At 32.1% G+C, this 25,306-nt stretch overlaps 1 protein-coding gene across 2 annotated transcripts in view; it reads right to left on the bottom strand.

The window, feature by feature from the left end:
- Positions 1 to 7,650: 7,650 nt before the first annotated feature.
- The window catches only part of LOC114329172 (uncharacterized), a 245,730-nt gene continuing 228,074 nt past the window's right edge, over positions 7,651 to 25,306 (bottom strand). For both annotated transcript variants that reach the window (XM_050642944.1, XM_050642943.1), the window contains exons 25-26: positions 19,676 to 19,811; positions 7,651 to 7,791 (exon numbers count right to left, since the gene is read on the bottom strand). In XM_050642944.1, coding sequence (XP_050498901.1) covers positions 7,668 to 7,791; positions 19,676 to 19,811 — 260 coding nt within the window. In that variant the 3' untranslated portion in view covers positions 7,651 to 7,667. The remainder of the gene's footprint in view (positions 7,792 to 19,675; positions 19,812 to 25,306) is intronic.

The raw sequence follows: 25,306 nt of genomic DNA on the forward strand, positions 1-25,306 counted from the left end.
CTCATTTTTCACTATGAGCGCATCGAAGAGCTCGATAAACGATTGAAAGTCTCTAATATGACCTGAGAATTGTGAAATTTTTATATCCGGAAGACGAACTGCTATTGGAGCACTACAAGAACCCTCACTGGATGAACTAGATCTTATCTGAGAAGGTGCAGCTTTTAATTTATTAACACAAGCGGTCAAATCGCTTACAAATTTGAAATATTGATTTTCTGTAAACTCTCTATCTTTTTCTTCTTTGCCTGTATTTGATGCAAGGAATTCGATTTCATTTTGTGCTTTTTCATAATCATGAAATATTAAATGAAGTCTACTTAATCGCGTCTCGAACTGGGTAACATCTAATTCTACGTCTTTTTTGGCTATAAACCAGTTAGACATACGAGTAAGAGAAGACTTAGCAATTTTTCTATATTTTTTGAACTCATCCATTTTTATTAAAGATATTGGAACACGAAAATGTCTTTGAATCACAGAATTTATTGATTTTAATGTCTTTGAATAACTGATAGCCAAATAGAATAATGAAACAAAGGGTATATAAATGGACTTATCTCACCCAGTATATCCTTTTGTTGTTGTGTCGGCAAATAATCTTGAAGAACTTTCCATAAGTTTTATGCTGGTCAAAAATCCGGCTCGATGTAGGCCAAATGAAGAAGTATCGCTTTGGTATTAATGCCCAAACCGTTTTCTCCGTCTCTTGGTTGTACAATAAATTACTTCTTTTTCCTAATTTGTTTATTTAAAAAGACTACACTTACTAAAGCTAAGTTTAGCTTTTACGCCAGACACATCGAGAATTAATATTGTACAAAAAAGTCCCAAATATTAATTTGGACTTAATTATGAACTATTATAATTGAAAAAGCTATCGTTTTTTTTAAATATATGGAACATTGACAAATATTTTATTTTTGGAATTGTCACTCATTTTTTGGGATAGATTTTTTAAGAAGGCCAAAATCGTGTATTAAATGTGACATAATTTTAGGGGCGTAATAAAGCAAAGATTAGAATTTGGATTATATAATAAAGTTTCAACAGATGTTCAAAATTGTAAGCGTTCCATAGCAACAATATATTATTAAAAAATCACTTTAACACTTTTCCTCTTTTCTCGATTGAGTATTAGTTTTTGTTGTACATAGGTATAAATTATTACAATCACTGAATACATAGTTAGTGAAAAAATTATCACATTTATTAACTGAATTAATAATTTGCAATTATACAAATTACAGTTAACCAAGAACATTCAAAAGCCATCACTTTAAGTTACTGATGACATTTTCATTCTAGTAATGTTTACATATCCATACCAGTGTGAATTTTACTACACGTAATTTGCCGTGTAAAGACAGAAAAAGTAGGGATAGCCGTAAAATATTTGCGAATTATGTACCCATGGCCTTAAAACATTAATCGTAAATAAATTGGAGGCCTTTGAAATGTGGATCTACCAGAGAATCCTCAAAATTTCATGGACATCCCATACCTCAAACGAAAAAATGCTACATAGAATAGGCAACCAAAGACAACTTTTCAACACAGTGAAAGTTAGAAAAACATCATACCTAGGCCACATACTGAGAAATAATAAGTACCAATATGCTCAACTTATAGTGAAAAGAAAGATCGAGGGAAGAAGAGGACTAGGAAGAAAAAGTCTATCGTGGCTCAGAAACATCCGACAATGAACAGAGCTAAATATTGAACAGCTAATAAGAACAGCTGAAGACAGAGAAGAGTTTGCAATTGTAGTAGCCAACGTCCATTGAGGAGAGGGACACTTTAAGAAGAAGAAGGTCCCAGACTAACACAACCAGGTAGTTTCTTTAATGATAGAATTTTATTCTAAATTAATTAAATAAATTATTATTTATGTTCCAAACTTAATTTTTTAGATTTACCTACCTTTTATTGAACATGTTCACAGTCATCACAACATCCACAAGATCCTAATCGAACTAACACCTGAGGTTGACATTCTTCTTCGTACAAGCACAAAACTTCGTATTCGCTGTAGAAATTTGGATCGAAATACTCCCATTCACTGTCTTCTAGTAAATATATCAAATCCACTATTTTTATCGATAGTAAATACATAAAAATAAACAGATATACTGCGTAACACATGGTGTTTAAAATTGTATGGTTTTTGTAATGTGAATATACGCGGAGATTTCAAAAATCTGTTAATGAAAAACGAACAATCGTAGTTGTGTAGGTATATGTTTTTAAACAAAACGCTATTTTTTAAATTTCTATACCGTTATCCATTTGTGATATAAATAGTTTTGTTATGTTTGGGTGTTTAACCTTATCTTGCGGTTGTCTTTATTTTATTTACGTTTCCGATCTGAGATAAAAGATCATTCCACCAAACATTTTTCCGTCCTCCTTACGTTGTGTCGTAATAAGACAAAACACGTAAATAAAGGCTTAAAAATATAGGTACTCAAGAGCTAAAGAAACTCTACATATCAGAAACATACCTATTGCTTTAAATAAATGAGGCTAGGACTGAACAAACGAATTTAAATCGTTGGCGAATATTTTTTTTTCAATTATATTTAGACCAGGGCTATTAGAACAAAATACACCGGAATAAATTGATTTTTAAATACATCACCTATCCACTTGTAACTTTTTGCATTGTGTTCGAGATGGCGCCAGGAAAAAAGTTTAATAGAAAAATTTGTGGAAGTACATAATTGCATTTATTTTAATGGCAAGGACTTTATGTCAATCAGCCAGTCACAATATGACTACTATATCAAGAACAATACATATTTAAAGACCGTAAGTCCATAAAACATCAATAACGAAGAAAAATTAGTTCAATAGTTGTTGAGACGTAACTTAAATAGGTACTGAAATAAAAAGATGGTACTAAGTTAAGTAAGGTAAGCTAATTACAGCCTCCTTTCAACATCATAGGTGTGTTCAAAAACAATCTACAAAAATTTAATAACAATAATATAAGAATAATAATATAAGAATAATAATAAACAATACGGTGATGTCCTCAAAGTTCCATAGCAAGTTTTTTCTTTGTTTTTATCTTCCGCTGCTCCCTACTCAATTCGAAAGCTGCCTATAGTGTACAAAAATCATTTAAAGTGCATAATCATATTCAAATTAGTATATTGAGGGTCAGATTTTGTTACTAGGAGATTACTGGGGTCGCTGAATATGAATACGCTATCACAACCAACCCCGGAGTACCTGGTGACCAGGATTACTGTTAAGGCACGTCATCTGGAGTTGGAGGATTTTCGGCATTAAAGTGATGCAAACAGATGACTATGGAGCCATTGAATACAAATACGTCATCAGGACCGACCCCCGGAGCACCTGGTGTCCAGGGTCACTAAATGGGTCCAAATTGATAAATTATTTTGATCCATTTTAACCACATTTTTAACACTATAAATAAGACCAAACTTCACGCAATATCGAGGTTGTAGGATTATTTTTATTAAACTGTATTTTAGAGATTAACATTTATTGAAAATTAATAATTTTTAGGTTTTTTACAGTTTTCTAAGCAACAAATTAATTAAAGCAACATTCAAAAATCGCTATTGTACAGCTAAAAGTGTTTTATCAAATTACCTTCAAATTCATTAAAATTATTAACTTTTGTTTTCACCCAATTTTGAATAAATGTGAAAACGTTGAATTATCCACATCCGTTTGTCCGTCCGTCCGTCCCTCCTTGTCTCCGTCCGTCTCTCCGTCTGTCCTAAACACAACTCTGTCAGTGTAGTATACCAGGTAGAATGACAAATAAGGTGTCGAAGCTTACAACCCAAGGGTGGAACTAAAGGTGAACAATTTGACCTAGGGATTCTGGTTTTTGAAATAGAACCGGAAGTACTGTTTTAAAGTAGCCGTAATAGTACAAGCGATATATTATTCGACGCTCGCTAGCAACACGACAACAAATATATATTTCTGTTTCATGACTGTCTCTCCGTCTGTCCGTCGAGTGAATGAGGTTTCGAATGAAAGCTTATAAGTAACCGAAAGATGGTATTAAAGATGAGAAATTTTACCGTTGACTTCCGGTTTTAGAGTTGCAACCGGAAGTACCGTTTTAAAGTCAGCGAAATAGTACAACTGATATCGACGTGACTTAGCAAGATGAGAATAAATATATACCTATATACTTCTGGTTAAAAAGTTCTAACCGGAATTTCCATATTATAGTTGCACAAATAGTACATGTGACACAATCGAAGTGTATTGAAGTACATTTGTACTAACTAGGTACATCCTATCGACCACTTTTTTATAATATAATAGTCTCCCGTTTTATACTGCTAACGCGGCTTTGGGATTGTCGCAGGGTAGTCTGCTATCTCTAGGGCCTACGGTATACAAGGAAGGTAACATGGCCAGTGCTACGCTTCAACCGCCTATTATTACCCCTGGTTTTACCCAAGGTACTCATTCTATCCAGACTGAGTCGAGCTGGGGCCTATAGATATTTTAAAAATATCTAGATGTTCTGGCCGGCGCTGGGTTTCGAACTCCTGCCTACCTGCGTGATGATCCGGCCCGATCATTTTTTATACAACGAAATATTTGTATATGAAAATACAATACAAGACGGGAATGTACTTATTTATCGTGGAAACTAAATAATAATCTGTTTCTTTTTCTTCTTCTTCTTTTTCCTCTTTATAAGCAATTCTGCTTGTTCATTGGCGGATTGATACCTCTATGGAAGGTTGTCACTCCATCTTTTGCGCGGTCGGCCGATACTTCTTCTGCCGATTGGTGATTTATCTCGTGCTATTTTGACCACACGTGTCTCCCCCATTCTGGTTATGTGGTTGTTCCATTCTTTTTTTCCATTTAGTGTCCATTCGTTTATACACTGTATGTTACATTGTCTTCTAATATCTTCGCTCCTCTTTCGATCTCTCAGTGTATTTCCTGTAAGTCTTCTCAGTACTCTCATCTCTGCCGTTTCCAGTAGTCTTTTTGTTGTGGCGGTATAGGGTCTTGTATCTGATGCATACATGTCATTATTGGTCTTACACTGGCTTTATAAATTCTTGACTTCATCTCAGTGTTAATATGTCGGTTTCGCCATACAGTGTTACTAAGGCATCCTGCCAGTCTATTTGCTTTCTGTATTTAATTTCTCACTTTTTTATCCAGGTGTCCGTAACTTGACAATGTAATTCCAAGGTATTTTACTTCCATTACTTGTTCAATACTGATACCATCAATTTCTATTTTGCATCTGATTGGTTCTTTACTGATTACTATTGTTTTGGTTTTCTGAGATGAAATTGTCATATTGAATTCTTTTACTCTTATGTTAAATCTGTGGACTAATCTTTGCAGACTATCTTCATCTTAGGACGCAATACTGCGTCGTCTCCGTAGCAGAGTATTTTTACTTCTTTGTTTCCTATTCTGTATCCTCTTCCTTTATTGACGTTTTTGATGATTTCATCCATGATTAAATTGAAAAGCAATGAAGAGACTCAATAAGTCTCCCTGTCTTATTCCGCTGCCTATATCTATAAGTTCTGTAAGTTGTCCATCTATTCAGACTTCCATTTTGTTGTTTTGGTAGATGTTCTCAATAGTTTTTATGATATCTAGAGGGACTTCTCTATTATACAGAAAATAAATTACATCTTTGAGTCTTACTCTGTCAAATGCTTTCTTTAAGTCAATCAGACATAGAAATGCTGGTCTATTATACTCTAGTGATTCTCAGTAATTTGCTTTATGACGAATATTGCATCTGTACACGATCTTCTAGTACGAAAACACAATAATCTGTTTATTTGATGGAATTGATAAGGAAGATCGAAGTGTATAATGTTCTCACTTAAAAAAATATTCTCTGGTTTAGGTATCTAATTAAAAGAAGATATTTTTGCAAATACGATAGACGACTGATATGTTATCTATCACACTACAGGTACAATAAACAAATGATATAATTTTATGCTCTAGAATTATCATATAAAAGTATCGAAAATAGTCTCGTTATTGTATAAAAAATATTATTGTTCATTTACATACTTCATAAACAAACATGTCAATGCCATCAAATAAGCAAGTGGTAAAATATTTTTTGTTTTTATTTTATTAATAATGGTTGTAAGACACGAGTGCTTTATCCTAACACAGATACAAAGAGGCTATTAACTGCAATAAAAATTAGATGCCAGTGGAGTTTAGGAAGTAGGAAAGAAAACTCGAGTATTTGGGTCACCTGATGAGAGGTCATAAATTCGCATTACTTCAAAATATAATGCAAGGAAAAATAGAAGGAAAACGGAATCCAGGCCGTAGAAGAATGTCATGGTTGCGGAATTTGAGAGAGTGGTTTGGCTGCACCACTAATGAACTTTTAAAGTCAGCTGTAAACAAGGTCAGGGTAGCCTTGATGATTTCCAATTTCCGATAGGAGTGGCACAAGAAGAAGAAGAAGGAGGGTAGGACATCTAGCCAGATAGAGCAAATATCTAAAGTACACAATGCACGACGCATTTAATTGGCCTGACCTGAGTGAACTGTAATAAACGAATAGGTAGTCCACGGTTAAGATGTAGGGATGGTGTAGATGTTGATGATAATACGATAAACATCGGTGTTGTCAACTGGCATCAAGCTGCAATGAACTGGACATAATCGAGGAACTCGGACCGTAGCAGAAATGATGCATGATGATCCTAATGTTATAAGAGCTTGAGGTTTTCAGAACAACAACTAACTAACTAACTAAGGAACCTACAGCTATCTGAGGAAAGCAATGTCAAACGTTTAGAACCTTTCAAACAACAATAAAAGCTTAATGCGAGTTAGTAGTAAAATCGAGGTAGACAGTGTCGACATACTTCGCAATAAGAAGGAAAAAAACAAAATATGTAGGTATCTATGTAAGACGGAAGGCAACCGTAAATACGTATTTCTGACTATTTGGTCGTCATCAGTACGGCACATCCAAGTTATAATAGGAGTATGTTAACTTGGGAAAGGATCACTACAGGAGCAATGCAACCAATTCGTGGCAATAATGTTAGAAGACCCTGAGGTTTTCAGAGCAACAACTAACTAAGTAAGCTACAGATGTATGAGGAAAGCAATGACAGACATTTAGAACCTTTCAAACAACAATAAAAGCTTAATGCGAGTTAATAGTAAAATCGAGATAGAAAGTATCCGCATATTTCGTAATAAGGAAAAAAACAAAATATGTATGTGAAAGTTAAGTTAGAAAAAGGAGCAATTTAACTTGGGAAAGGATCACTCCAGGAGGGATGCGACGAATTGCGGAGGAGCGAATAATGAAGTAAGAATTCATGCTGATTACTGCATTCCTGTCTGGTTGATATTATAATTTTTAAGTAAGTAGTAATATTTGCTTTCGATTGTTCGTTTCCTTTTCGATATTATTTATTCTAAACCCACTATCGTTGTTTGTAGTTTGAGTTTTAACTTTAACCAAATTTATCAACAGATATTAACAACATACGAGCTTGAGGTATTTAATTTTTTTTTCTAAAAAATATCAATTACGCTTTTCTTAGCCAAAACGCTACATCTTTTAAGCCCATAATAGTTACGTTACCAAAACCAAACTCAACAAAAAAAAAACGATAATATAAATAATAATGATTTTATATTTTGTAGTTAATACAAAATTTTTCATTAATCGAACCTACTCCTTTCAGTGGCACTTCTATAAAATAATCAGGGATATTCGTAACAATTCTTAAAGACTCAGAATATTTCTTACATTCTCTAAAACAAAACAAAAAATAAATGGTTAATTATTTTATATTTTTTTACAATGGATTTAAGATGACATGGCTATACTGGTCAAGAGAGGCATACTGTAATGATACGCCGATACGTCGAACACGCATCGACACAGAACCGTGCGATTTTCACAAATCGCACGGTTTAGATAGCACGTTAGAATAAGTGAACATCAGTCTTATATTAAAAACAGAGAATTTGATAGATCTCAGATATGTCAACACGCATGGGATAATGAACATAGAGTTCAGTGGAGAGATTCAAGTATAGTCCTGAAAGAATCAGATAGTAAAAAGAGAAAAATCAAAGAAGCGGCTCTAATTATGCTAAATGAAACCAATTGTGTCGCAAATTCCTCGGTAGAATGCAGTAGGATGTGGTTACCCATACTGAAAGAGGAAGTCAATAGAAAGAAAATACCACGATTAGTAAGTCAATAACATATCGAGTTAGTACAAATTTTATATTTTAGTATTACTTATTGTATATCTATGTAATATTAATATTATTTATAATTTAAACATATTAAAGTCAGAATTTGGTATTAGTTTTTTGAAGGTAGATTAAATGTAAGACCAAATACTTACGATGTCGGGATAGTATCACGAGGTTTTTTCCTGGTTTTCCCTCGTGATTTACTATGGAATCTCTAACGCAAGAATTTTACTGTCATCGTTGCATTTGGTTGTCTTTTTAAAGACAGATCACATGCTATGATTTTTTTGCGACGGATATTCTTGAGTTGGGATTGATTTCATGTAATCGAATGAACTATCTTTTAGTAAAGTCGTCCCAGGAATGCAACTCATAAATATTGGCGATATCATTTTAAAGTCTTCTACTTTAAAATGTATAATATACGTCTGAATTGCCAATATAAATGAGTCAGATTAAATAAATTATTAGAAGAATTTTTTTACTTAGCAACATGTTTGTTTTATTTTAATAGTATTTTGTATTTTGACAACGAAACCCGATTTGGGCTTCGAAACGTTAATAAATTAATTTTTTAGTAAAATTGTGGCTTATTTCCCATAAAAAATACGTAATTATAGAATGAACTGATAAAGTAAACAATTACTAGTACTTGATAAAACACTGAATGATCGAAGAAGCATAGAAAGGCTAAAGAAAAAGATGAAGTAAAAGCGTGAATACCCCCAAATAAGTAGGAATGGAATAAACACAAGGATATCAAAGAAATACAAACACGAAGGTTACACTGGTCAACAAAAAATTTTTTTTTATCTACTCTATGTCATATTAAGTTTTTAGTGTGTGAAAACTGTCATTGTAGATAGCAGTGCGTGAAGGATTAAAAGTGTGCGTGAAGTAACAATGTATTTTAAATGGGATTTACTTTTTCGCACTGTTTGTAACTTTCGACTTGTCATGGTGACAATCCTTAACTTTCGCGTTGTCATGGTGATGACAATATGAGTAATGAATTACAACAAAAGTTTTGACAGTTTTGTGGTTTGAAAGTAGTTAGAATTTTTAAATGTCAAAGTTCTAAAAATTGTAGAATAGAAATGAGTTTCAGTGACGAAGAGTTACAGCTTTTTCTATTTGTTTATCGTAGATAAAATATTGTATGAAACTGTGCGTGAAGTACTTTTTGCGAACTTACGCGATTTATAGCACTCGCTCCGTTGTCGCTCGTGCTTTAAAAATCGCGTACGTTCGCAAAAAGCATAATTCACCAACTGTTTCATAAATAACTATTTTGAGTCTGTTATTTAGTAAATATTTTCTGTTTGTATACATCGAAAATTAAGTAGAAACTCAATAAATCAATAAAGTTTGCTTTTGTACCTTTAGATAATGAAAAATAAATATTGGGTGTTTTGACAGCTTCTTTGAGGATCTGTTGTATTTAAGATGCCAGAAAGGGGTGAGGGGGGACTGTAGGTGTGAAGCGAGAAGTGGCACACTAGTCCAGTCGGGTTAGACGAATAACAGGCCTTAGGAGCTGCCCCAAATTTATTTTTTTTTAATCTTTAGGGGGGTCAATAGTAGTGTAAATTTAAAATCTCAACTGAATTCCGTTTCTTTTTTTAGACCGTTTTTGCTCAATATCTCCGCCATTTTCAACTTTTCGACAAAAAGTATACCAACCAAAATTGTTGAAAATGTAATTTTCTATCATATCTGTTTTTACAATTTTTTCGTGTCATCGATATTTTCCGAGTTATACCGGAAAATAGTGACAGTTATATATAAATAGAGCATAATTATTGAATTATCTCGTTTATTGTTAGTTTTTCGACAAAAATGTTCCCATAAAAAAATAGAGATAATTGGATTCTACACAATTTTAGTTTCTTTCATTTTTTTGCTGAAGTTAATATTTAAGGTAGTATGTATGCGATAATGGAGCGAGAGTAAGACCTGATTGATTTTGTAGCAATTGTTTTTGTTCAATATCTACGCCATTTTCAACTTAAATTATTCCAAATACGATTTCCTACAATTTCTTTTTAGTTAGAGTTAAGTGGGAAAATAGTAACAAGTGGTGGGGGAGCATAATTACTGAATTGAATCTTTTTTCCGAGCTGCCCCAAATTTTATAATTCTATCCTTTAGGGGAGATCAATAGTAGTGTTAATTTAAAATTTCGACTGAATTCCGCGGTTGCATTAGCCGCCATATTGATGTTAAAGGAGAACCGTTGTTGCTTATCTCCGCCATTTTCAACTTTTCGACAAAAACGGTACGAACTAAAATTGTTGGAAACGCAATTTCCTACAATTTCTTTTCCACAATTTTTTTATGCGATCAATATTCTCCGAGTTAAGGAGGAAAATAGTGGAAGCGGAGGGGAAGCATAATTATTGAATTGTCTCATTTATTATTAACTTTACGACATAATTGTACATAAACAAAAATAAAGAGAATTATATTTTATACAATTTTTGAAACTTCCAATGAAACACCAACCAAACTAAGTACATAAAAGACATAAATAATAACTTATATGCATTAAGTTCACTTAATTTTATTAACTAGCGGGTTTTATTGGTTGAACTTGTCTGTCGATAATTAAGTTCCATGTGAGCTAACATATTTTAATATTTCAACATTTTTTTTTTAATTTTGGACCCCGTTGGGGGAAATTTTCCCATTCCCCCTCTTACACCCGCCACTGGTTCTCTCGAAAAATTGTAGTAAATCGTAATTGCAACAATTTCAGTCCTTACACTTTTTGTCAAAAAGTTGAAAATGGGGAAGATATTGAACAAAAACAATTGCTTTAGAATCAATCGGGTCTTAATGCCATGGGTACATAATTCGCAAATATTTTACGGCTATCCCTACCTTTTCTGTCTTTACATGGCAAATTACGTGTAGTAAAATTCACACTGGTATGGATATGTACATATTACTAGAATGTCATTCTACTTGACAATGTCATAACTAGCTTAAAGAGATGGCTTTTGAATATTCTTGGATAACTGTTATTTTTTGTATAATTGCAAATTATTAATTCAGTTAATAAATGTGATAATTTTTTCACTAGCTATGTATTCAGTGATTGTAATAATTTATATGAACCTACAACAAAAACTAATACTCAAACGAGAAAAGAGGAAAAGTGTTAACGTGATTTTTTAATAATATATTGTTACTATGGAACGCTTACAATTTTAAACATCTTTAACAACAAAATACTTGGATCACAGAATATATCTTGATATATTCTCTGCTTCTATCTTCCATAAATAATACACAATAAATAACTTTTTATAAAGTTCACCTTTTAAATCATTTATTTATCAAATACACTATATATCAATATTATTTAATCAACAACTCAAAATATTCCCGATTCATGTCAAATAATTATTTAAAATTGTCACTGATTGTCAGTGTCTGACTGACAATATTCTATTCGACTGAGTGCGTTGTATGACAAAGATAGATTTGGAAAATTACCACGGACATTGTGTTCATTTTTTTCGAATCCCGAAAAAACCAATAAATATTTTTGAAAAATCTAAACGCAGAATGAAAGACTAAATTATTACCGAGGGCCGAAAGTCCCTTAGAATAAATAAAAAGTTTATTTTGAATGAGATATTTGAAATTAAAAATAACACTAAATTTTCTCTTAGTTTTTCACCCCTGTAACTTATTAAAATAAACATTATAGAAGTTCTCAGGGACTTTCGGCCCTCGCTAATAACGCAATCTTTCATTCTGCGTTTATTTTTTTTAAAAATACTTATTACTTTTCTCAGGATTCGAAAAAAATGAATCCCCATTTGAATAGCATTGCAGCCGAAAAAACGTAGCGATCCTCTTAAGCTCGCGCCTTTACCGCATACGTACTATCTTAAATATTGATTTTATCAAAAAAATGAAAAAGACCAAATTGTACAAAATTTAATTCTCTTCATTTTTGTATGGGTTAAAATTTGTTGTAAAAGTAATAATAAACGAGATAATTCAATAAATCAATAATTATGCTTTAACTGTCACTGTTTTTCCCCATAACTCGGAAAATATGGACCGCACGAAAAAAATTATAATAAACAAAATTATAGAAAATCGCATTTTCAACAATTTCAGTTTGTATATTTTTTGTCGAAAAGTTGAAAATGGCGGAGATATTGAGCAAAAACCGTTCTCGTTTAAAATCAAGATGGCGGCTAACGCAACGGTCAAATTCAGTCGAGATTTTAAATTTATACTACTATTGACCCCCCCCCTAAAAACATTAGAACCTAAAAACATTAGAAAAGTAAAATTTGGGGCAGCTCCTAATGCAAGGTCAAATGGTATCCCGACTGGGCTACACCGACATGGTACTGTACGCGTGAGCATTGCAGTGGAATAACGTATTTTATGTGTCACGAGGCCTCGAAATGTCTTCCAAAAAGGGTAAAAATGACGTGGACTCTTTTTGCTATATTTGTTGCGAATTCTTTAAAATGGGAGCCAAAAAATTTTGTTTGAAAGTTCTACAAGAAGCTTAAAACAGTTCTTCTTCACAATGGAAATATATTTCCATCACTTCCTCTGGCTCATTCTGTAATGTTCAAAGAAAATTACGAAAGCGTTAGAATGGTGCTTCAAGTTTTAAAATATTGTACAGTACGTGTAATCAGTGATAGGGAATTTCAACATGGTTACTTTTCTGGTGCGAATGCAAGGCGGATACACTAAATATCCATATTACGTTTGTTCTAGCATCAGTTTCAATCGGTTTGAAACCATCAGCGAATAGTCGACCAGCGCGAGTAGAGGGGATAGCACTTGTGACTGTATTATGTTCTCTCACTGACCAACTGTTTGCTGACGGTTTCTGACTAGTTTGACTGTTTGCTAGAACAAACCTATTACCTTTGCTTATGGAATATGGGATTAGTAGACCTGAAGTACTTCACTACCAGCAGCACTCATGGTCTCATCGGACCGAGTTTCAAATGTGGAGCCCCATCCTGCTTTAATGCCTCCATTGAATATAAAAGTAAGTCTCATAAAGCAGTTCGTAAAGGAGCTTCATCAAGATTCTAAGGCCTTTCAATTTTTAATGTCTCTTAAAGTACACATGCTACATACTCACTTGGATCAGTTTAAAGATAACTTGGGTGCATGTTGAGAAGAGCAGGGGGAATGATTTTACCAAGATGTAATGAACTTCGATCAACGGTATCAAGAAGAATTTAATGAGAACATGATAGTAACTACGTTTGGGGGCTCCTACGAAACAGTCCTTGTTTACATAATAGAAATACCAAAACTGTTTATGTTTAAAGTTTTATTTGTATTGTTTTTCGTATTTATGGGTTTATAATTAAAGTTAATAAAAATATATAATTCAAAATTTGTTTAATTTTCAAAATAATTTAAATTAAAAAATAGAGCTTTTTCATCAAATTTGAAATTTCGTTCTGGTAAGTACAAAAACAAACTTTATTAGATAAAAATATTTTTTCTTTCTTTAGTTAGGCATAAGTTATCAAAATCAGAGGTACAGAACTTAGACTCAAAATTCATGTTAACCAGTGTTAACTATGATTAGATACGTATTAACTTCGGTGTGAAGCTGCTACGCATTGAAAAATTTAGTATATATTATAAGTAAGAAATATAGTAGGTCGAACATGTCGTATGTGCTAAAATTAATTTTTATTAATATTTAAATTTACAGGGACACTTCCTCTTACTGAATGCTTGCATTGGTAGCTGCTGTAGAATAGCCTTTGTAATTACTTTTGTAATTGATAGAATGATTGATACTAGAATAACTTTATAAAAACATAGTTAAATCTAAAATTAACGTAAGTATACAGTTCAAAATTTTTATAAATTAAAACCTACACTCTAGTACAGTGGCGGCTCGTATAACTTTAGGAAGGTAGTGCCAGAATCCGGGCAGCTGCCTAAATTTTTTGTGGCGGTTTTACGATATGGTCAAAAAGGATATAAAATATAAATAGAGTATCACGATAAGCTGAATTTAATTGGGTTTTTATATTGAACTTACCAAGCATTGAAAAGCTAAAAACGTTATTCATGTGCACTTTAGATTTTTCATGGGATTTCAATTTCTCCCATCGGTGCCTTTGTTTGACCAAGTCTCGTCACCTCCAAACAAAACGCATACAAAACAGAAGAGTTTATTAGTTTGTTCGCAACCACACAACCAGCTATTTTTATCATAAATAATTTTATTAAACTTACGACAGCGAAGTTTTTGTCCATTTCCACTTTGTTTTTCAATTTTTAAATCGGGTAAAGGCCGACCGAGTTCTTTAATTTGTAGTTTTTTTTTCTAACGAAAAACCACCAAAAGAGTTTTTTAATATACTAACTTGATTCATTGTCAATAAATAAATTAAACGTAGAAAATAATCAAAATATTATTTTTATACCTACGACACCCACGATCACAACGCACTAACTAATAATTACAAATTAAAAAATATAGTAGAGTATAAACACAAATATACAATACAGTAGTAGACAATAAACACAATAGCGTCAAGCGAACGCGTAAAGAAACTAGAAATATGTAGATCTAAAACATTGTATCTTAAGATCCACTAACTTCCTTTTCGAGATTTCGAGCCTGGCACGGAGACTCCAATTTAAACGTATGTTAAAAGTGCAATACCGCTCTCTCTCTCTGTCACTTACACAGGATGCTCATACAATCTTTCTCTTTTCTCACGAGCCACTATGCCGTTCGGCACTGGGATTTTTATGATTTTCATCCTTTATCCGGTCAGCTGTGGGTGGCCAGAGTCGGTAGATTTGCATTGCGCTACACAGTTGCCAGATTTGATATAATTTATAAAAATAAAGAGAAATATTCACAAAAAAAATAAACAGGCATTAAAATGTTTTTAAGATAAAAAATATGTTTCTGCATAGTTAGCAAGGTAGTGCCATGGCTCTATGGCACTACCTCACGGGCCGCCACTGCTCTAGTAAGGAACTGATTCCCAACTAAAACCTAATACGCTTTGCACAGACGATTCACTTCGTGCAAACCGGTCGGTGTAGACACAGAAGGTCATTAAAGTGTTTCTACTACATTTTTTACTTATACGTTACCTATGTTTGAAAGCGAATAGACCTGGATCCCGCATAAGAAAGAAAAGTTGATTAATAGCAAGCTGAAAATTTGTTAATAGCTAAACGGTGTCTAGTCGGACAAACTTTGATGCACGGGAACACTGGAATAGGGGAAGTTTTAATTGTGGAGCATGATAAACGTGTCGTCCTGACAAGTTTATGATTGTGAAAAATAGCAAGTTGTTTTTAAGTTTATTGAATAACCAACGTTATATAGGTAATATATGAAAAAATGTTTGTCCGACAAAAGTGTTGGGCATTTTAACGAGTCCGACACGTAGAAGATGTCACATCACAGGAATTATGTTGGTGATAAGGGCTAAGATTTGGTTATGGAAAAAAATGTATACAACGTTTTTTTGTAGGAAATTTTCCATACTTTCTGATGCGCCTAATAAGAAAACCGTAAGTCGTTGCTTTAATATGTTCTATAACATTTTTTTATTATCATTTTGAGAATATCTAGAACAAATTCCACCCAAAAATAATTTTTATGCAATATACAGGGTGTGTCATTAATAATTGTCCATATAGTAACTGCAGAAACCTTATCACAAAATACGAAGATTTAATCTAAAACACTTAAATAAAATGTGGTTCCTTACTGAGTTACAGGGTGTTTTATCTAAAAATTTAAAAACTATTTTTGCTCAGCATTTTAAAACTATTCGACGTATCCTTTTCATACTTGGCAGAAAGTGCGACTATTAGACACTCTACTAAATTATGATAAACAAACGTTTCTAGCTACTACCAGAGGCGTACGACAGGGGATGGTGAATGGTTGGCCCTTCTCAAATTCTACGCCACTGGAGGAATTACTATTTAAGTGCCATTTTTAGATTCTACAATACTTTGTACGTAAATAATATACTCTTCATTGGTAACGATAAAGTCATTAGTTTTCGAGATATTTGAAGTTAAATATGAAACGGCACAGTTATTTTGATTAATTTATGATATGATTCATATGATTAAAATATAAAAATTATTTGTACCGAGTACTTTAAAACTATTTGGCGTATCCTTCTCATACTTGGCAGAAAGTGTAGATACTGTACACCCTACTAAATTAAGATAAATAAACGTTTCTGGCTACTACCAGAGGCGTACGACAGGGGATAGTGGCTGGTTGACCCTTCCCAAATTCTCCGCCACCCACATAACAATTTCATGTTCTTAGTAGATTCATAGAACATACTTTTCAGAAAAAGTATATACTTAGAATATGCGTAATTACCATTGCGAATGTGCAGAGCATATACTGAGTATATACTACATTACAGTACTTAAACGTTCTATGTATATACTTAGAATGTACTACCGCACTTCTTTTCAGTATATACCAAGAACATACTTTTTAGAAGATTCTAAGGAGGTGCTATAAACCTTCTATTTATATACTTAGAATGTACTATCGCACATATTTTTAGTATATGGGAAGAATATTCCAAGGAAGTGCTATATACCTTCTAGTTATATACTTAGAATGTACTATCGCACATATTTTTAGTATATGGGAAGAATATTCCAAGGAAGTGCTATATACCTTCTATGTATATACTTAGAATGTACTATCGCACATATTTTTAGTATATGGGAAGAATATTCCAAGGATGTGCTGTATTTCTCAGAAGTATGTTTTCAACATCACCCAATCTCATCCTATAGGTTCTACCAAAGAATACTAACACACCCACTGGGTGTGTGTATTCTTTGGTTCTACTAATATATTATAGTTACATATTCTAATTGCATATGAGAATGTAGTTATTACATTCTACAATATTACGTAAAAAGTAAGTATAAAATATATAAACTTTAGTTAGTTATATATAGGTACCTATGTATAATAAATATTATATGGGTAAGTAGCCTATATATAAAATATAAGTAATATATTTAGTTATTATGTGCACATCAAAATAAAAATGCTGCTTATATAATTATATAATAGCCAAATATATAAATATGTATGTAAATTACTAAAATTTATAGGTATCTATATACATTATACATACTTTTACTTACTAGGTATTTAGGAAATATTGAAGTACCAATATGAATTTATTATTTTCAAACTGCTTTTTATGTTCTTAAAAATGTTTTAGTCCTTGTAGCTAGAAATACTTGGTCCTACCTAACATCCTAGACATATAAATGCATAACTGTACTGGAAACTATTTTCATATAATTTTGCTCCTTTGTTACCTACCCCCTTCCCTTGTGCAGGTATAAAATGCAATGCAAGGGTCAGAATGACAATGAATGGCCGTTTCCGGATTCCCGAAAATTATAGGTAAAAATACTTAAGGCTTATGGTATAAACTCAAATCAAAATGGTATTTCATTTCAACTGAAAACGAAACGAGAATTTCTCATTTTTCTTCAATAGAATTAAGTTTTAAACTTTTTACCATACAATTAAAACGGTTTAAAAAAAATGAATTAGATAGTTCAGTAGTACCTACCAAAATACATAAATTTTATTAATTATTCTTAATGCGAAGTTGATAATCTATAGGCTAACATATTATTCTTCTTCCTATAGGTACATACAGTATATTCTTTTTAAGATATTTTAAAAGTATATACAAGGATGTGTTAAGCATATACTTTTGCATATACTTACGCATATACTAAGAATATTCGATTAAGGTATATTCTAAGAATAAACTTTTACGAACATTCCGAGATACTACGTACCCGAATGTGCTCAGTATATTCGGTGCAAGAATATTCTTTGAGGCACATGCAAAGAACATGAAATTTAGAATGTTTTTTATGGTACATGCTATGCTTGTACTACGCATATACTAAAGAGGATATACTTCGACGAATGTTGGTAGGATATGCTTAGAACATGATCCGAACATCATTGTTATGTGGGCACTGACGAAATTGCTATTTTAGTGTAATTTTTTGATTTTGCAATAGATTTTATGTAAATAATTGACTCTTCATTCGTAACGATAAAATGATTAGTTTTCGAGATATTTGAAATTAAAAATGAAGCGACACAATACACTGATCAAAATAACCGTGTCGTTTAATTTTTAACTTCAAATATCTCGAAAACTAATGACTTTATCGTTACGAATGAAGAGTATATTATTTTTATGGAAAGTATTGAAGAATCCAAAAATTGAACTAAAATAGCAATTTTGCCAGTGGCGTAGAATTTGGAAAGGGTTAACCATTCACTTTCTCCCGTCGTACGCCTCTGGTAATAGCCATAAACGTTTGTTTAACATAATTTAGTAGCTTGTACAGTACGTATACTTCCTGCCTAGTATGAAAAGGATATGTCAAATAGTTTTAAAATGCTGAGTAAAAATAATTTTTAAATTTTTAGAAAAAACACCCTGTAACTCAGTAAGGAACTACATTTTATTTAAGTGTTTTAGGTTAAATCTTCGTATTTTGTGCTAAGGTTTCTCCAGTTACTGTATGGACAATTATTAATGAAACACCCTGTATACATGCATTGATACTTACCTCACTGTTTTTGGAGTGTGCATGTATGTATATACATGTGCAAGTATGTGAATATAAATAATAATATACAACTAAAATAGCTTTATCAATATGCGACTAAGTCATTCTGAAAAAATGATTTTTTATTTATTTCCTTGGATTTTCCCAAAATTTTTGTCTGACATATAACTTCTTGCGTTACAAAATATAATTTGTACATAAAAAAATCAAAATTAGCTTGCTATTTATCACCAACATTTTTGTCTATATCTTACATGTTTAGAACGTCGGACTACGAAAACTTACCATTAATTTTGTCGGACAGAACTTTCAATTGATTTTTTAACCTTTCATTAAACTCTCATGCAAAAATCAGACTGCTATTTATCACCAACATAATTCCTGTGATGTGACATCTTCTACGTGTCGGACTCGTTAAAATGCCCAACACTTTTGTCGGACAAACATTTTTTCATATATTATATAACGTTGGCTATTGAATAAACTTAAAAAACAACTTGCTATTTTTCACAATCATAAACTTGTCAGGACGACACGTTTATCATGCTCCACAATTAAAACTTCCCCTGTTCCAGTGTTCCCGTGCATCAAAGTTTGTCCGACTAGACACCGTTAAGCTATTAACAAATTTTCAGCTTGTTATTAATAAACTTTTTTTCTTACGCAGGATTCAGGTCTAGAAATTCAACAAAAATGTATAAGATGTTATCTTCACTAATATGGTACACCTAAGTTTAAAAATACTATAATAAATACAATGTAAAAAATATTTTATACTTACGTTGCACAGAAATAAATAAAAATATTCACATACTGCTTCAAGTTTCCTGTACTTGGCGGTATTTCCCCATAGTGCGGAGTTATTACAAAAGAATTGGCGTTTTTAGATTTTGTAATTTCAAATTTGACCACACAACCTAAAATATATTTTATACAATAATCAAAAAAATTTTTTGATTATTTAATAATATTTTGTTAAATAAACATGCAAATATAGATTTAACACTAGAAAGTCTGGCTTAGCATACCTACCAAGAAAGCAGGAAGGGATCATTTTGGCCCCACGTTCTTTAATCAATTAATACTCAGTTTAAAGAAATTAAATCTACTCTAGACGGTAGAATCTGATTTTATTTTTTACTTTCATTGTTTAACACATTCGCTGTCTATCAAAAACATTCGGAACACCATACAGTTTGCAGTTTTTGATATTTGCTACACATTGCCTTGTTACATCTGTGGCAATGATTGGAAGTATGATCTCCTTTACAAAATATTTTCAACTGATATTTTTTTCGTTTTTGGATAATAACAGTGATAGTTGTTGATAGACCTGGTGTTGCTAGGCGTAGTTCCAGCCAGTCAAGTCAAGAGTATTATTAAAACACGTACATATTCCATCGTCTTGAAGTTACTTTTGTAGTATAAAGACGCGTCATTTGGTCCTCTACACTCTACACCAACAATTGTATCTTTATTACGTAGATGATCAGTACCAGTATAAGGGTAACCATTTACAATAAACATACATAAATATAAGTTTACCCATTCGACAGGAATTTGAAAGAAAGGATCGCCGAATTTCCCAGAAAACGATAATAACTTACACATGGCCAATTTGGCCCCTTTAGACTTCTATGGTAGATTTGTTAAAAAAAACCATTTAATAAATTTAATAAACAATATTTTTTGTGTTAAATAAGGCTTTGTATCAAAATATTAAAAGTCATAAAATATGAAAATATTATTGCCTCAAATAAAAAAACTACAATAATTTTAAATCGCAACAGGGGCCAAATTGGTCCCTCCGAGATTCTAGTGTTAAAACTCAAAAAGTATTGCTTAAAGCCCGTTCAGACGGCATACTCGGTACGATAAGTTATTAGCAACGATATTTTAATCGATTCGAGAGAGCCGTTCATGTGGTATGCACGATACGATAATTTAATTTAAAGAGGTATTATCGGATCAAATATCTTTGGCCCCAAGTCCTAGTTAGTTTGTAGCAACGGTGAATAATGGATGTCAATTCAATTCAATAAATTTGTTTGGTATCTAAACCTCCGAAAACGACGAAAAAGAAGGTACTGGGAACATCTGGGAAAATTTTGAAACTGTTTTCTTGTGGCCTGTTTAATTTAGTATTATGTTTATATGGTATTGAACCACAATAGGGAACTTACACTAAAAATTTTTTTGCATAAAATTGTTAATTTATGTTTTAAAATGTTATATTCAGAATATTACGTCTTAACAATGAATAGTGTACGTACAACATCTAATCAAAGTTCCGCGCCTAAAATTTCCGTTTTAAACAACTTCAAAAGCGAGACCTGGGGTCTGACGTCACAGGCCACTCGTATCGTTTGTCCGTTCGGGGTGGGCCATTGCATTTAATGCAGTTTGCCCATAGATAAATAATATAGTTGAAATATCTTGTTTTACTCTGTGGCAAAAATGATTTTTTCTGTGACAGGCAAAATATTAACATTTTATCTCTGTTGACATGTATCAAAAAGTTCTTTTTTATGAAATTACTTTGTTCGTTTCTTGTGTTGAAGAACAAAGAAGAAACAAGTAACTTAAAAATAAACAAAACTTTTAGTAATAAAAGTAAGAGTAACTAAAAAGTATTGGTGCTACTATAGTATGCGGTCTACAGCCGGGTTTCTACTATAGCTTGCGGTCTACCGAGGGATGCGGTGTAAGTATAAGTTGAGATGATAAAGATATTAACTTGTAAAATTACAATAATGATTCTTCTTATTTATGCGTATTATTAACTTTGTAAAGAAGGATTTTGTTGCTGCTAATCACCATAATCTTTTCTCAGAAGGTTTTGAACACAATAATGAACGGCTCCAGTAGGTACTAATAAACATTACAAAAAAATATAATCTTTATTATAATGCAAATTACACCGTAATCTTTTCCAGGATATACGAAATCTTTCGATTAGAGGTAGGTAGATGGTAGATCAAACTCACGGGGTAAACCGTATAAGTACTATAATACAGGGTGTCCCGAAAAGAATGGTCATAAATGATACCACAAATTCTGGGGTCAAAAATAGGCTGATTAAATCTCACTTACCTATATACAATACTGCACACAAAAAAAGTTACAGCATTTTGAAATTACAAAATAAAAATTGATTTTTTTTCATATATCGAAAACTCTTAGAGATTTTTTATTGAAAATGAACATGTGGAATTTTTATGGCCGTAGCATCTTCAAAAAAAATTAAAGTGAAATTTGTGCACCACATAAAAATTTTATGGGGGTTTTGTTCCTTTAAACCCCCCAAACTTTTATGTTCGTTCCAATTAAATTATTATTATGACACCATTAGTTAAACACAATCTTTTTAAAACTTTTTTGCCTCTTATTAATTTTTCGATAAGCCAGTATTTATTGAGATATTTTGAATATTTGTCGAACCCACCACATATTTGTATATGGTTAAGTATCATTATAGACACCTGTTAATAATCTGAAAATTTATTTAGAACTTACATTTTTAGGTATATTTTGAAAAAGAAGCCACATCTCGCTAAAAGGTCACTTATCAAAAAAAGACTAAGAGGTAAAAAAGTTTTAAAAATACTGTGTTTAACTAATGGTACCACAATAATAATTTAATTGGAACGTACACAAACATTTGGAGGGTTTAAAGGAACAAAACCCCCATAAAATTTTTATGTAAATATATTAAAAAAGAAGTGACATCTCGATAAAAACTGGCTTATTGAAAAAATAGTAAGAGGCAAAAAAGTTTTAAAAACGTTGTGTTTAACTAATGGTACCACAATAATGAATTAATTGGAAGGAACACAAAAGTTTGGGGGGGTTTAAGGGAACAAAAACCCCATAAAATTTTATGGGGTGGACAAATTTTATTATAATTTTGTTTTAAGATGTTCCTCCCATAAGAATGATACATGTCCATTTTCAATAAAAAATCTCTAATAGTTTTCGATATATTGAAAAAAATCGATTTTCATTTTGTAACTTCAAAGGGCTGTAACTTTTTTTATGAGCACATTTGTACAAAGGTAAGTTAGGTCCAACCGAACTATTTTTGACCCCAGAATGTGTGGTATAATTTATGACCAATCTTTTCGGGACACCCTGTATAATGGTACCAAACTATTGTTATAAACGATTTAAACATGCTTATTAATAACTCTTACTTATTTGCCTTGACACCTCGCATTTCTCCAATAAAATAGCTTTTACTACTTTTTATAAAAGTTGCCACGATGAAGACATCAACGATAGTTAAGTTAGTCAGATTGACTTTTTGAAAAACCCTCGTCCGTCATATTATGCGTTTTAAACTCTTTACAAGGTAGCACTCAACTTTATCAATTTCAGTTTAAAACTAAGCTGATTGGGGAACTACTTATTACAATATATAAGATGAACATAAGTAATACCTAGGAATTTTTCATTAAAGACGATTAAAATGTAATATACCCGTGATACCTACCTTAATCGCGTTGTTTCCGCCGGTTCACCGTGGCCGGTGACGTCGAACCAATAGAAGGACGTTCAAGAGCCTCCTAAGATATTTGAATTTTATAGCATTTTCAAAACGTCGTAATTAGCGTACGGGTTAAAAATATTTGTTTTTTTCGCATGCAAGCGTTTTAAGATCATGTTACCTTATGTTTTTTAATATCATTTTAATATTTAAAAATTTTTGCAAGTTCCCTATTATTATTGGTGTCATGAAAATTACATTTCTTAAATTAACTACTGTTTGATGTCATTATTACCGTTTGATGATGAAAATTACATTTCAAATGTCACCTATAAATGTTTAAATTGTGAAAATTATTGAAAATGGAGAGAACACAAAAATGTTGTTCTGAAGCTATTTATTTGTGACATTTTTATAATCAACTATTTATAATGGGAAATAAGCCACAATTTTACCAAAAAAAGATTTTATTAACGTTTCGAACGATATTGGCAATTCAGACGTATATTATATATTTTAAAGTAGAAGACTTTAAAATGATATCGTCAATATTTATGAGTTGCGTTCCTAAGACGACTTTACTAAAAGTTAGTATTCATTTGATTACATCTATGTATTAATATTATTTATAATTTAAACATATTAAAGGCAGAACTTGGTATTAGTTTTTTGAAAGTAAATTAAATGTAAGACCAAATACTTACGATGTCGGGATAGTATCACGAGGTTTTTTCCTGGTTTTCCCTCGTGATTTACTATGGAATCTCTAACGCGAGAATTTTACTGTCATCGTTGCATTTGGTTGTCTTTTTAAAGACAGATCACGTGCTATGATATTTTTTGTGACAGATATTCTTGAGTTGGGATTGATTTCATGTAATCGAATGAACTATCTTTTAGTAAAGTCGTCCCAGGAACGCAACTCATAAATATTGACGATATCATTTTAAAGTCTTCTACTTTAAAATGTATAATATACGTTTGAATTGCCAATATAAATGAGTCAGATTAAATAAATTATTAGAAGAATTTTTTTACTTAGCAACAACATTTTTGTTTATTTTAATAGTATTTTGTATTTTGACAACGAAACCCGATTTGGGCTTCGAAACGTTAATAAAATCTTTTTTTGATAAAATTGTGGCTTACTCACCTTCAAAAAGTCATGATAATTCTCATACAAAACGAAGTCTGCCAGAAGAATCGCATAAGAAATTTTTCGCAATCCTTGAATTTTATGAGAGATTTTCGTAGGTCCGATAAGCAAAATTTAACAGTAACTGAATTAGTGAGAAGAGGAGCCCAAATTTGAAGACAGATGAGCGAAAAAGACTATATTTGATTCCTTTTTGTAAACTTTAAGATAAATTAATGTTGCTTAATATAATCAAAATCTAACCCTCACGCACAAGTTGTAGTCGATGCGACAAACAACTTCCGTGAGAAAATGTGTTTATTTATGATGTTTATTAGTTGCTACAAATAAACTATATTATCCAGATTTAGCCATACGGCTCACACTCCCTCTAAGGGGAAAATTGACTCATCCCAGATACCTACGGTATCAAAAGGATTGAGCTCTGGTGGGACTTTTTCCATGTTATCGAGCCCTAGGTGACTTGGTATGCAGGTGTATCTCCCAAAAATTTTCGTACACTTCTGGCCGTCGCGAATAGTACAGCTTTCTGCATGGTCTTATAAAGATGTTCATTCAGACCCAGCTTTTTGATGCTTTCGAGGAGCGTCTTCGGATTGACTCCAGTAGTAGACATAATAATCGGTATTGTCTGGGTACTTTGCATTCTCCATTGTCTCCGTATTTGAATTTCCATATCTCTGTATTTGGCGATCTTTTCAGTAAATTTACTACGTAGATTATTGTTGTTAGGTATCGCCACATCAATTAGTGTTGTTTTCTTGTTAATT

This window comes from Diabrotica virgifera, chromosome 2 (genome assembly GCF_917563875.1).
Source record: "Diabrotica virgifera virgifera chromosome 2, PGI_DIABVI_V3a".
NCBI lineage: Eukaryota > Metazoa > Arthropoda > Insecta > Coleoptera > Chrysomelidae > Diabrotica > Diabrotica virgifera.